This window comes from Vitis riparia, chromosome 9 (assembly GCF_004353265.1).
Source record: "Vitis riparia cultivar Riparia Gloire de Montpellier isolate 1030 chromosome 9, EGFV_Vit.rip_1.0, whole genome shotgun sequence".
Lineage (NCBI taxonomy): Eukaryota > Viridiplantae > Streptophyta > Magnoliopsida > Vitales > Vitaceae > Vitis > Vitis riparia.
This window is the reverse complement of record NC_048439.1, coordinates 3,754,074-3,769,254: the sequence shown is the minus strand read 5'-3', so window position 1 is coordinate 3,769,254 and position 15,181 is coordinate 3,754,074. Positions and strand designations below refer to the sequence as shown.

General features: G+C 31.2%; 2 protein-coding genes across 2 annotated transcripts; one reads left to right on the top strand and one right to left on the bottom strand.

Annotated features, from left to right (window-relative positions):
* Positions 1 to 8,927: 8,927 nt before the first annotated feature.
* LOC117922660 lies at positions 8,928 to 9,952 on the bottom strand. The gene is made up of 2 exons (XM_034840833.1): positions 9,782 to 9,952; positions 8,928 to 9,517 (listed from the first exon to the last, which is right to left on the bottom strand). Exon 2 carries the CDS (start codon positions 9,509 to 9,511, stop codon positions 9,047 to 9,049), a length of 465 nt encoding a protein of 154 aa, XP_034696724.1. The 5' UTR covers positions 9,512 to 9,517; positions 9,782 to 9,952; the 3' UTR covers positions 8,928 to 9,046.
* Positions 9,953 to 13,381: 3,429 nt separating this feature from the next.
* On the top strand, positions 13,382 to 14,008 carry LOC117922440. The gene has a single exon (XM_034840573.1). It carries the CDS (start codon positions 13,382 to 13,384, stop codon positions 14,006 to 14,008), a length of 627 nt encoding a protein of 208 aa, XP_034696464.1.
* Positions 14,009 to 15,181: the final 1,173 nt, after the last annotated feature.

Genomic DNA, 15,181 nt, shown 5'->3' with positions numbered 1-15,181 from the left:
CATGGTAAATAAATCAATTAATCAATCAGTCAGTCATAAAATCATATATGTGGGGCCCCCACCAAGAGCCCGATTGATCTTGCTTGAATTAATCTCGCGAATCCCATTATTTTGGAATTATGAAGATTCATCATTCTTGCTTGTGTAAACATAAAAAGAAATAGAACATTATTTAAAAATCGGAGTGGAATTAAAGTTATTCGAGAGAAAACTGGATTTTTGAGATTTATTTGGAAATTAGAGTCTCGAAAATTATTTGAAGATTGGAGTCTTGAAAATTAAATTTAAGAATTGGAATTTCGGATATTAAATTTGAAAGAAATTAGAATTTTGGAAATCGGAAATTAAGTTCAGAAATTGGAATTTTGAAGAATTGTTTAAAATGAAATTTCAAAATAAATAACTAAAATAATAATAATTAAATAGATTAATGTGAATATTGGAATTTTCAGAAATAGAAATTTAATTCGGAAATCAAAAGTTTTAAATGAATTGTTTAAATGGAATTTTAGAATAAATAAATAAAATAAAATAATTAAATGGATTAATGTGAATATTGGAATTTTTGGAATTAGAAATTAAAATCGGAAGTGGAAATTTTAATGAATTGTTTAAAATGGAATTTTAGAATAAATAAATAAAATAATAATAATTGAATAAATTAATGTGAATATGAGAATTTTCGGGACTTAATTCGGAAATCTGAAGTTTTAAAGAATTGATTTAAAATAGAGTTTTAAATAAAATACTAATGATTAAATAAATTAATGTAAATATGGAAATTTTTGGGATTAGGAATTTAATTCGGAAATAAAAGGTTTTAAAAAATTGATTTAAAATGGAGTTTCAAAATAAATAAATAAAAATAAATAAATTAATGGGAATATGAGAATTTTCGGGGTTAGGAATTTAATTTGCAAATCAGAAGTTTTAAAGAATTGATTAAAATGGAGTTTTTTTTAAAATAAAAATAAAAATAAAATATTAATGATTAAATAAATTAATATGAATACAAAAATTTTCGGGATTAGGAATTTAATTCGGAAATCAGAGATTTTTAAGAATTGATTTAAAATTGAGTTTTGAAATAAATAAATAAAATACTAATGATTAAATAAATTAATGGGAAAATTAGAATTTCTGAAATTAGGATTAAATTTAGAAAGCGGAATTTTGAAGAGTTGTTTAAAGATTGAATTTCAAAATAAACAAATAAATAAATGAATAAAAGGATAATGAATAACTTGATGTAAAAATTGGAATTTCGAAAATTGGGATTAAATTTAAAAATCGGAATTTTGAAGAATTATTTAAAGAAGGAAGCTTGAAAATTAAATTTAAGAAAATGGAATTTTAAAAAATTGTTTGGGAATGAAATTTCTGAAAATTGGATTTGAAGGGAATTGGAGTTTTGAAAACTTATTCGAAGGTGATATTTTAAAAAAATTAAGTTTGGAATTGTGGAATTTTTGAAAAATTAATTTTAAGAATTTGAATCCCGGATAATTAAATTCAAAATTAAAACTTTAGAAAATTATCATGAGAATTGAATTTTTTTTTAATAAAGATAAAGATAAATAAATAAATTGGAGCTACGGAAAAATAGAATTTCAAAAATTAGAATTATGCAAACTAATTTTAAAATTAAACTTTAGAAGATTGTTTTGAAAATGATGTTTATCTCGTTTTATTTTATTGTATTTTATTCATTTTTTATTATTATTATTATTATTATTATTTATTTTTTTTTTTTAAAGTCAGACATATGGCAGTGGGTATTTGGGCTTCTTTGGACGGGAAAATGGCTTGGAGAAGAAGAGTGGCGGCGCAATAGGAAGTACAACGACAACGGGGTAATGAGCCGCAGAAAAATCAAATTGGTTGGCGGCGACGGGATGAGGCAGATTGAGATCTGGGGCCGAAAGACCGACTATTACACCCGGAGACGGCGCCTCTCAACTAGAAGACTCCATGGTGCTGCTACTGCTCATGGTTGGCTTCTAAGGCTGATGCTGGTGATTGTGATTCTCATTTTGAATCTGATATTGACTCGATTGCTGAAGCGGCATGGTCAACGGAAACGTCGGAGATGTCGACGGAAAATTAGTCTTGGCCTTGAGATGCATCCTCCACGGAGTCGAAAGTGTTGAACCAGACCCGAGTTTTCTTTCGTGGGTCCTGGATCTTGGCGGCAAACCTGCCAAACGGCCTCTTGCGCACGCCTCTATAGTGGATCTCCTTGTTTCCGATAACCCGGCGGCTACACCGAAAAGTTTGCCTCTCGGCGCCCTTCGCTTCGTTTTCTGGTACGAGTGTTTTTGGAAGCAGTGAACGGAAACGAAAACAGAGGGACATAAAGAGAGGAAAAAAAAAATAAGGGAGAAGTGGCAACGTCGACCGACCCATGACAACCCGAGAAACCAACGAAAATATATGTGCAATCGTCTATCATTCATGCTCAAAAACCAATAAAAATCTATCCAGAAGCGGCAAAGGATGAACAAAGAACAGGGTAATGAGGAGATAAAAAATATAAAACATAAAAAAACCATACCTAGAGGCGCTTCTTTTCTTCTCCGAACTTCACTCTTCTTCTCCCGTAATCCCCCCCTCTCTGGAACGCCCCCCCAAGCTGAAGGATCTCTTTTTCCAAAAAAAAAAAAATCATCTCCCCTGTCCTGTCTTTCTTTCCCGCCCATCCTTTCACAGCTCTCACCTACTCTACAAGAAGCTCCTCTCACTCGAAAAATCCGCACCTGTTCTTCTGTTCACCACCTCAGCAAGTCAGGAGCTCCAACCACCACCCTGGCTCTAGTCACTTGCTCCGCTACGTGTCTCCAACAGCTCGCTTGAAGAAGTCGGTCTCCCTCTCCTCCTCTACAAGAAGCTGTCGTCCATCCCGGGTGCAGCATGAGGGGTCTACAGTAGTTTAAGATTGACAATTTTATTCCATTGATTCTACCTTAAGATTTGTCTAAAATGTGTCTTATTTCCACTTAATACTTGAAGTTGTTGATTGTTCAATCATGATGGCATGGATAAGTATAGAAAGGTTTGAGAAAGACAAATTAATGGTTAGTATAGCTTGGTATGGATTGAGGTGTTTAAAACTATGTAAAGTGTTTTCTAATTGTTTGAAAGAATTGCCCTGAGTGCTCCAGTGCTAGTAATAGCACTCAAACACTTGTGATAGAATTCTCTAGAATTTCAGAGATCTATCCTTCTACCTTTTTTTAAAAGGATTTCTTTTGAGGAATTTTTAAGAATCGATCTACTAGGTCCCTAGGCTTATATATACTTTGTCTAAAAAGGTTTTTGGTTTGACGCAAACACTTTGGAAAAAACTTAGTTTGTTTTCCCGTTCCCAAAACTTTCCAAAAAGGCTGTCATACTTCTACTGGGTTATGAAGGAAATTTGTATCCCTCAAATGCTGAGGTGAGATCTATTAAGAGCACACAAAGTGTTTTATCGCAAATGTGAAATACAGTATAGTTACAAAAGGGTAAGTCTTAAAAATAACGTCTATGTGGAAGTCTTCCACGTAAAAAATCCATTATCTTGTGTGTTGGTTGGTTTTGAATCTTTTCTATATTATCAAAGAACTTAACTCGATTAAAAATAATCAAATTTTGGACCAATAAGAGTCAAATCATTTATTTAACCAATTCTAAGTGTTACCCTACTAGATTATTGTTAGAAAAATTAGGTTAATCCAACCTATGATAATCACCTTAGAGAGGGGGTGAATAGGGTGATGGTCTCTTTTTGCAACTTTAAATTATGTGAATGCAAGAGACAAATATATGCAAGTATATATATAATAAAATAATATAAAGACAATTGCATATAAAGTAAAAGAGTAGGGAAGAGAAAATGCAAACACAAGATTTTATAGTGGTTCGGCGCAACCTGACCTACATCTACTCTCCTCTAGCTTCAATCCCAAGCTTAAGGTTCCACTAATTCAAGGCTTCTAAACTAAGCCTTCAAGCAATACAATTGAATTATGGTTCCAATCCACCTTCATGGACTTTTGGCTCCAAGCACCCTTTACAATCCTCAAGAGATATCCTACTCTTCAACAACCTCTCAAGTATTACCCCATACTTGACAAACTTCCTCTCAAAGATTTATAAATAAATAATCTCACAAAATCCTAATACAAAAATTTTAAACTCAAATAATACAAGAAAACTAGGATTGAAAGGTGCACTAATGATATACAAGTTTTAGAATAATGGTACACTCAAAACACTCTTCCAAGACTCAAATATATTCAATAAAGGTTTGAGAAGGTTGAGCTCATAAACAATGAAGATTTGGAGCCTTTTTATAGAGGAAAAAAGTCAAACTAACCGTTGGGGGTTTGACCGGTTGACTAGCCGTTAACATTTAATGTTTAGCAGGTGACCGTTGAACCTCGACCAGACCTTGACAGGACCTCGATTGATTGAGGTGTGGGTCGACCGATTCCTCATCCGGTTGAACAACCATTCTAGAAGAGAGAGAAGGTTTTTTGCACCCCTTGACCGATTGAGCCGGCGGTCGACCGGTTACTGTTCACACCATTGACTGGTTGAACTGGGGGTCGACTTGCTCCTAGACCAATTGAGCTAGCGGTCGACCGGTTCAACCAGTTGAGCCGTTTTTGGCTCAACAACCAACTTTTTCAACTTAAAACTTTTTAAACAAGTTTAAAAAACATTTGACACAAGATTTTAGTTGAAAACATGAAATCATCCAATTTTAAAATATTTAAAACAAAATAACTCTTGGATGATTTTGGTGCATAAGTAAAGAATGTAATACATGAAAATCCTAGTACACCAACAACTTTACAAAGAGATCTTATGAAGCTTGGATCTTAAAAACCACTTCTCTTTGAGGTGGTATTTTTCTTCATAATTTCTCCTTTACTTGATTTGTCTTTGTGATTGCCACTTTGGAAATTGTCTTGCCTAATCACACTTAAAATATAATCATTAGTTCTAAACTTTATTTTGTTATCATCAAAATCGAGATTAACCAAACCTTGGTTTCACAATTATATATAAAGAGAGACTATAGACGTGAGTGCACGTGCACTATATAAAAGATGAATAAAATTAAAAACCCTCAACATTTATAATTTTATGGCCTAGGTTTGGTTGGTTTTGAGTTCCCAATATTGGTTTAAGACATTATCAAGCATAATTTTAGGGCAGTTGATTTATGATATACATGGAAGGATAGTCCGAATCATGTTGAAAAAGTAATTTAGATTACATTAAGAAGTAACCACTTATAACCATGAAGTAACTTGGTCTCGTTACCTATCTTAATCAACTAAAAATGCAATTTGATCACATTTGAAAAATAATTATAGAGATACCTTGATCGGCTACTCTCCAATATTATTAAATATGAACACAATAGTCAAGACCTAAAATTGAATTATCGTTCAATCCAACGGTTGCAAAGTATAGATCCTTTAACTCTATTAATTTTTGTTAAACTTAAACTAATCAGAAAAGTTGATCAAATTGGATTGAGTTAAAATTAGATTGGGTTGGATTGAACTCACCCATAATGTTATTTTAAAACTTTTTTCTACATACTTATACAAAGCTTAAATAGTAAATAGGATAAGATTTCAAAATAATTAAAGAAATAAAAATAAATATATGGATATTTCTAGAAAAATGAAATAGCACATGATGTGGTTTTTTTTTAGAAAATTAAAAAATCAATTAAAACCAATATTATTACATTGAATATTTAAATTGTCAATATTATAAAAATATTGGAATAGGATTGGGTTAAGCTTAACGTATTTGAATCTTGGATCAAACCCGACCCAAATTCAAATTTGATAGGAAAAAATAGTAATAATTTAAACCTAATTTGAATATTAAAAATAATTGTACTAGCCCATCAGAGATTCGGATTGGGTCTGACGAACCCAAGTTGAACCCTTGGACCCATCATAAGGAGAGTTAGAAAAGGCCCTCAAGCCCAGCCCAGCCCAAGCCCTCGCCCTACGTGAAGGCCTTAAATTGAGGCTTGAACCATTCCAGTTTATAGACCATCTAGAACGAAAATGGCTCCATTTCAATGCCATAGAATGACTTGACCTTAAAAGTCAGATTGGTTAACAAAAAGTCATTGATCGCAGAAATAATTTCTGAATTCTTCTGCAATTTTGTTTTTGCCATTTTTCACATGCATTTCACTATATTTGATTATTTGGTTCTCAATAAATATCTAAGAAAAAAAATTAAGAAAGTTTAAAGATGTATTTTTTAGAAATTAATTTTTTTTTTTTAGCTTTTTGCCAAAACAATTTGCTTTCAGATTTTATGTTATTTGTTTTTCTATTTTTTTATTACTTATTATAAATTTTTAGTTAAATTAAAAAAATTAAATATTTAACTTTTTTCAAATGAAAAAAAAGGGTAACATATCAGATCTTTTTTACTTTTCCAATTTAATACTTAAAACTATTAAACTCTATTTAGTAAAAATTAGGAGTGATTATAGTTAAAATATTTTTATTTTTATTCTGATGTTTGGATATATAAACTATATATAAAAAAAAGTATTTTAATAATATTTTTGGTAGTATATTATATTATAAAACATGATTTTCGATTCTCCTATTGAAAATCATGATTGTAAAAAACACATCTTTTTCAAAATCACTTCCAAATCTACTTTAAATAGAAAGGCATTGAAAAACCAAGTTTATGATTGTGAAATGTTCCTCCAATTGGTCATTTTCTTGCACATTGCCATTATGCCACAAAGTTGTAACCTATTTGAGGATATTTTTTTAGAAGATTTAGATGTGTGGAAGTTTCACAATTTTACCATTGCGACACGTGTCCGAAATTTTTGCCTCTAAGAAACCTCTCTGGAAAGGCAGGTGGTTTGGTGATTTTGGAGGTACAGATTTTTCGTGCTTCCGTTCCACTATCAGATTTCGAACTGTACGGACGTGCAGCCGCTCGTGGTTTTCATTCCTCACGTGCCAGCCGAAGAAGGTGAATAATGAGCTCCAATTATAAAGAAGGGCACGTGTCTTTCTAAAGTTTTTTTAATCTTTTTTTTTTTTTCATATTTTAAGTGTGTGAAATGCGGGTGAAATAGAAAGTAATTCCTTTATACACCCATCAAAGGTGGTAAAAATATGCTTTGTCGAATTTAAAATTTACGTTCTACGTGTAAGTTTTATTAGAAATTTATTAATATTATTAAATTCAGAATATATTAAAATTATTTGTAGATGGGAAACTATTTCTTTAATGGATGTCAACGATTCTATTTATAATATTTTAAATTTAAAAGTTAATCAAATTGTATTGAATTAAAATTAGATTGGGTGGGATTAAACTCAATCATAATATTATTTTAAAACTTTTTTTTGCATACTTATACAAAGCTTAAATAGTAAATAGGATAAGATTTCAAAATAATTAAAGAAATAAAAATAAATATATGGATATTTCTAGAAAAATGAAATAGCACATGATGTGGTTTTTTTTTTTTTAGAAAATTAAAAAATCAATAAAAACCAATATTATTACATTGAATATTTAAATTGTCAATATTATAAAAAAAAAAATATTGGAATAGGACTGGGTTAAGCTTAATGTATTTGAATTTTGGATCAAACCCGACCCAAATTCAATTGTGATCGGGAAAAATAATAATAATTTAAACCTAATTTGAATATTAAAAATAATTGTACAAGCCCATCAGAGATTCGGATTGGGTCTGACGAACGAACCCAAGTTGAACCCTTGGACCCATCATAAGGAGAGTTAGAAAAGGCCCTAATGCCCAGCCCAAGCCCTCGCCCCACGTCAAGACCTTAAATTGAGGCTTAAACCATTCCAGTTTATAGACCGTCTAGAACGAAAAGGGCTCCATTTCAATGCCATAGAATGACTTGACTTTAAAAGTCAGATTGGTTAACAAAAAGTCATTGGCCGCAGAAATAATTTCTGAATTCTTCCGCAATTTTGTTTTTGCCATTTTTCACATGCATTTCACTATATTTGGTTCTCAATAAATATCTAAGAAAAAATAATAAGAAAAAAAAATAAGAAAGTTTAAAGATGTGTTTTTTAGAAATTAAATTTCTTTTTACCTTTTCACCATAAACAATTTGCTTTCACATTTTATGTTATTTGTTTTTCTACTTTTTCATAACTTATTATAAATTTTTAGTTAAATAGAAAAAATCAAAATATTTTATTTTTTCAATTAAAAAAATAAATAAATAACATATTGATTTTTCTTTACTTTTTAATACTTAATAAAAATAAAAAATTAAAAAATAAACAACTTAATACTTAAAACTATTAAACTCTATTTAATAAATAAAAAACAAATATCATCTTAAATTTCATAAAGGAGTCCGAAGAATTAGGAATGATTATAGTTAATTAGGAGTAATTATGGTTAAAATATTTTTATTTTTTTCTGCTATTTGGATATATAAACTATATATAAAAAAAAAGTATTTTAATAATATTTTTGGTAATATATTATATAATAAAACGTGATTTTTGATTCTCCATATTGAAAATCAATAAGAAACACGTCTTTTTCAAAATCTATTCCAAATCTGCTTTAAATGGAAAGGCATTGAAAAACCAATTTGTGATTGTGAAATGTTCCTCCAATTGGTCATTTTCTCGCACATTGGCGTTATGCCACAAAGTTGTAATATACTAATTTGAGGATATTTTTTTAGAAGATTTAGATGGAGTTTGTTTTTTTGGTTGAATATTTGACTTTTTTTATTTAGTTAAAAATAATTTGTTTATATTAACAACTATTAATAGATTGAGTATATGAATTAACATTAATATATTATTTTTAATTAAATAAAAAATTAAAATATTAATTTTTTCTATCAAGTCGAAAACCAAACACCACCTACTCAAATAATTATCAGAACTCCACTAAATTTTGGGTTATTATGCATTTTACAAATCAAATAATCAAACACCTTTCATCTTGTGAAGTTTCTGTCAATCTTCAACCTTCTCTTCCTTGTCATTGAGAAACATCTCTACTAGAATAATCTGAAGCTTGTGCCTGATCATACTGTCTACGCTCATAAGGAGTCGAGTTCACAAGCTCAAACCCATCCGGTGGAACCCCATTCTCGTCACGAAATCCATGGACTCCACCCCCGATTTCACTCTCATCAGACCCATCTTCAACCCCTCCATCCTCTTTCCCTTCCACCTCTCTCAACCCTTTTCCATTTTCAGATTCTGGGTCGCCTCCATCCATCAACCCCACCTTCCATTTTCGTCCCAGAAGCATGGTTCCATGTTCTTTGACCAACTGGTTCGGCCTATGCATATCATGGTTGGATGATTCTTTAATCTGGTGTAGTAGCCAAATGCAAACTGCCAATGCCATTGCCAACTGTAGTCCTTTCTTAAACCTAAGCCCACTGGGTCTATGACTCCCAACAGTACTAGACTGGTAAGACACCAGGTTTTGTTCCATTTTTCCCTAGAATCAAACAGAAAAAGCTTGAAAAACACCATACAAATATACTACAAAGACGAAAGATATACCAGTAACATAGAATCTAGATTCTTGCACCAAATCTTCAAAAAGAAGAAAGATCAGTAGCTTTCCAAAGGTTCTATCTCATAATTGATCCACAAAGAAGAAAACAGATGGTCCTTTTCAGTAATGGACAAGAAAAAACTCAAAAAGAGAAAAAATCAATCAAGAAATAGAAAATGTTCAGAACAGAACAGTGTAAATTACCTGTTTGGATGATTCCCAGTGGAGAAGAATAGGAATTGAAAAGATGATCCAAAAATCCAAGATTTCAGAGGAATCAACGAAGATAGCAAGCAAAATTTGAATCAACTTTCTCTTCTCTTTGAAGAGTCTGCTTTGTTTAAAGTCAGAGTTCTGCCTTCGTTTGTGGGCTAAGAAAATATTAGTTTTTGAATTGAAGGCCGGATGATGGTTGAGAACCCAATGAGACCGTTATTTTCTATGGACATTTTACCGGGACTGCCCTCGTTCTTTCTCACGGCGCCTTCCATGGCTTTGTATAATAGGAGACGTATGAGGGTATTCTGGGAACATAAATTCTGTAGGCCGCCAAAATAGGCTCTTTACATGGGCATGATAGTGGATTTTGGCTTGTACATCGGCACTCTCGGCCAATAGTTGACTGCCACTTGGAAAAATATCTAATATAATGGAACTACCTAAAAGGTTGGTGAATATGTAGTTTTTGAATTATACCCTAAATTAATATTTTATTACTTATTTTATATTAATTCATTGGAGAGAACGAAAATCAATCCCATAAATAAACATGAAAAAATCACCGAACAATCTAGTAAATGTAAAAAACCACGATAGTCTTTGACCTCTAAATATAATAAAATAGTACACAATTTATTTGAATATATCTACTCCCTAAAGTCGCACTTACACTCATTTTCCACATTATTAATTTAACACTCTCCTTTACTCTTTAGTGAATCCCACGAAACCTTTATTGAAGTTTTATAATAAAATCTTTGATATTTATTTTAGTCGAAAGTTACTTTAAAAAAATATTTTAAAAGTCGTAGTAATTAAGTTTTTAATAAATGAATATGCTATGTTAGATTTCATAAAAGCTCTTGGCCACACCTTTTCAAAAAAAAAATATTTCTATTTATATTTATAAAATATTTTCTTAAAATTATGGAGAATTTCTCAATTTTAAAATATTTTAAAGATTTTTTTTAGAATCAAATTTCAATTTAAAGGTAATCATATTTTAAAAATGAATAATTGTGTTTTGGACCTAGTTGGACTCAAAAATTAAATTTTGGTTCATATAAGTTCATTAGTTAAACTTATGACTTAGAAGAAGTGTGAAAATTGAGAAGGAGGATATGAAGTTTTTATCTTTCCAAAAATAACATTTATTGACTGAAAAAAAAAGAGTAAAAAAATATTAATTTAAATTTTATTCCTTTTACAAACCTCAATAAAATTTAATATAATTTAGTGATTTTGAAAAAAATACCCCATTTTCTAAAAAAAATAAAAATAAATCATTATTATTTAAAAATCAAACATCTTGAAAAATATATATTTTTAAAATTGTGTATATAAAAAATAACTAAAAATATGTCAAATTTATTTTTTTTAAATGATATATTTTATAATATATTTTTGAAAAAATTAGTTTTCTAAAAATAATAAATTTTCAGAATTATTATTAAAAAAAATTAAGATAAAAAATTTCTCAAACATTATAGTAGAAAATAGTTTCAAAGGGTATATTAGTCTCTTCATATTTAATATCATCTCCATCAATTATGCAACTTTTATGGGTCAAATCTTAATTTTTGGATCCAATTAGGTCTAAAAGACAATTGTTTCTTTTTAAAACTTATTAAAAAAAAATACCAAAAATTCTTTTTAGAATCAAACATAATTTTAAAGCTTATCAAAAATATTTTTTGAAATTAAAAAAATAGTAGAAATCAAATTAAGAAATAGAAAATATTCTTTTCCTAATTTCTTCTATTAACCAACCAAAAATTTTTACCAACTATCAATGCATATTTATTTTAAATTTTACAAATCCGAATAACTTGATTTAGAAAAAAAATTTACATCTTATTAATAAGGAAGGAATAAAATTACCTATTAAATAAAATACTTTAACAATCTAATTCAACTTGAGTTTAAATAGGACTCGATAATTAAATAAATTATACGATGTGTTATCTGTTTAATAATTAATTCGTTTATGCATTCTTAGTTAAATTATAATTTGAATTGAGATATTTAATGAAGTGTTTGATTTGCAGATAATACAAACACGACCCACCGAACACAAATTGTCGTTATTGAAGTAAAGTTGAGTATGGAAAAAAGCATATGAAGAATCAACACAAAGAAGCAAAGGGTCAAGAAAAACCACCACCACATCTTCCTATCATGTGAACTGAATGGGCCTGCCATGTGTCCGGGTCCTGGTCCAGTGGGGCGGGCCCAATGTTTAAAGTATCTCCAACGAAGGAAGCAAAGAGGATAAGCTCAAGTCATTACGTACAGATCCAAGTGTATTCAAATCGATTAATCACCAAAATATCGCAAAAGCATAAAGTGATTATATGGGCTAATGGTAGATGCGTGGAAGTTTCACAATTTTACCGTTGCGACACGTGTCCGAAATCTTTGCCACTAAGAAACCTCTCTGGAAAGGCAGGTGGTTTGGTGATTTTGGAGGTACAGATTTTTCGTGCTTCCGTTCCACTATCAGATTTTCGAACTGTACGGACGTGCAGCTGCTCGTGGTTTTCATTCCTCACGTAGTCACGTGCCAGCTGAAGAAGGTGAATAATGAGCTCCAATTATAAAGAAGGGCACGTGTCTTTCTAAAGTTTTTTAATTTTTTTTTTTCATATTTTAAGTGTGTGAAATGTGGGTGAAATAGAAAGTAATTCCTTTATACACCGTAAAAATATGCTTTGTCGAATTTTAAATTTAGGTTGTACGGGTGAGTTTTATTAGAAATTTATTGATATTATTAGATTCGGAATAAACTAAAATAACTTGTGGATGGGAGAACTACTTCTTCAATGGATGTCGTAACGACTCTATTTATAATATTTCAAATTTAAAATTCTATTATCTTATTTGATGGGATTTCAATGAATTAGATCCAAAAGAACTATAAGGTCCTTATCTTTTCAATACATAGTGAATCATTTAGAACTCGGATTTGACAGTTCAACTACAGAATTCTTTTATTTCTAAATTTGAGAAATATGAATATTGGCTTGTTACAAAAATGAGAAAATAAAAAAATTAATATAAATAATTTAATTCTATTATAAAAATAATATATATATATATATATATATATATATATATATAAAATTAAAATTTTGAAAATAAATAAAATAAAATTTTATTTTAATTTAGAGTTTTTAAATGCTAAAAAAACATTGTTTTAAGTTTCAAGAGGAAGAACATGCAAAATGAAAAAACAAATATTTGTCAAATCCTGATTGGGTTAAAAACTCATAAAAGTCAAAAAGAAAGATTGAAAAACTCCTCATTTCAACCAATTACATGATCAGAGCCTCGGAGAGCTGGAGCCAGCTGCCAGCTGACCACAAGCCCCACTAATCATTCAACTAATAATTTAAACCCTCAAAGACACGCAAAATCCATACACCCAACGGTTGTTCTAGCTCAAATCTCGAAATCCAATAATTCCACTTTCTCTCCTTTAAATACCCCCATCTCACGCTTCTCCTCCAATCAAACCAAAATCCTCTCTTTCTAGAGTCTCTCTACCCACTTCTTCTTCTCTGGAACCCCTCTGAAATCTAGAAAATGGAGCCAAATCCACCAGTGAAAATGGAACCAAATCTACCAGTGATTGCTAAGAGATTATGGGGCATAGTACGTGTGATGTTCTTCATGCTGAGAAAAGGCATTTCAAAGAGAAAGCTGCTGCTCGATCTCAACATGATGATGAAGCGCGGCAAGATCGCCGGAAAAGCCATCGGGAACCTCATGTTCCACCACCACAGCTCCTCCGCCGCCCGCCGCTCTGCTGACGGCCACATCTCCTTCGCTGCACCACGTGAGTACGAGTTCAGCTGCAGCAACAGCCCCGCGTATCCTTACCACTTTCCCTTCAACTTCAACAAAAGAAAACACAACCACCACAACATCTTTTCTTGTGTTTTCCAAACGCCGCCAACCTCCGACGATGACTTCACCACCGTGAACGCCGTCAAGGCGGTGCTGGAGATGCTGAACAGCGAGGTGGCGTCTCCGGCGCTTCCGGGGTTCGGCCGGAGCCCCATGGTGCGGCAGCTGAGGATAACGGACTCGCCGTTCCCGCTGAAGGACATCGACGAGGACAGCGAAGTGGACAAGGCAGCTGAGGAATTTATCGAGAGGTTCTATAATGACTTGAAGAAGCAAAAGATGGATGGAAGTTTGTCACGTTGAATTTTCCGGCCATCCTGGCCGGATTCCGGCGGCATTTAGAAGCTTATTGTTGTTGTTCATACCATAAATTTAAAAAAAATTGCACGAGTTTTGCTGTGTACTTGAAAAAGCTTGTAAGGGTTGACAGTTGTGCATACAACCAAGAGTTTAAATGCAGAATTTGTGTTAATGCAAGTCTCCATTTTCAATACATTGAAAGCTTTTATTCTTTCAAACTCAGTCCTTCCCTACTTTGCCTTTCCCTGGTTTGATTGAGCTGGCCTTTGCCAAAAACTTCAAGCGTCTTGAGTTGTCTAACTACCATAGCATAATGCTAGCCACGACCCACCTAAGTACGATAACAACAAAGTATTGTTAATTTCTTATGAATATTTAACTCTGTCTGCTTTAAGCATTTGAGCTAAAACTAGAGACATGGCTTGATCTGATTCAGCTCTGCTAAAGCCATGTTGTAGGTCCCTATCCAATCCAAAGCACAACCCTCATTTTGTTTCTATGTTTTCTCTTTTGCTTCTGTTTTTGCTTGAAAAAGCAACTTCTCTTCTTTTTAGGGTAGTGGCTTGGGCTTGCATACTTGTATTCTAACCAGAAAGCAAACAAATTATACAACTCACTGGATTTTACAGTTGTATTCTATAATCTATGAAAGCAAAGAAAGTAAGGGAGCATGCTGAAGATTATTAGTCATAGAGAGTGATTTGTTTGTCTTTTTCAATAAGTTCTTCAGTATTAGAACAAGTAGATGTAGTAACTAGTAAGTTGATATTCCATTAGTCAAAATTATTTTTACTAAAAATGAACATTTTTAATTGAATAAACTCAAATGAATCTTTTGTTTCCTTCTTACCCAAAAATTAGTGACAATGAGTAGATAGAGAAGGATGTGTTGACCGATTAATAATGCGATTGATAGTAATTTTAAAAAATATTTTTAATCTTTTTAATATTTTAGACAGATTAAAAATATCTTTCAAAATTACTGTCAAATATGTTATAAGAAAAGGACAGTTAAATTAGGTAAATAAATGAGAGAAGTTGCATTATGCTTTTCCAATAATTGTGACAGAATGGTTAAAAAATTAATAGCTTTTTTAGTTAGCTAATCTACATGGCACATAAATTGCTTAGTCAATTAGGAATTTCTTGCGGCTGGTTTGACAAACCATGATATTG

What these genes read in the sequence shown, in the direction of transcription:
- LOC117922660 (XM_034840833.1), bottom strand. Translation starts at nt 9,511, where the DNA reads ATGGAACAAAACCTGGTGTCTTACCAGTCTAGTACTGTTGGGAGTCAT.
- LOC117922440 (XM_034840573.1), top strand. Translation starts at nt 13,382, where the DNA reads ATGGAGCCAAATCCACCAGTGAAAATGGAACCAAATCTACCAGTGATT.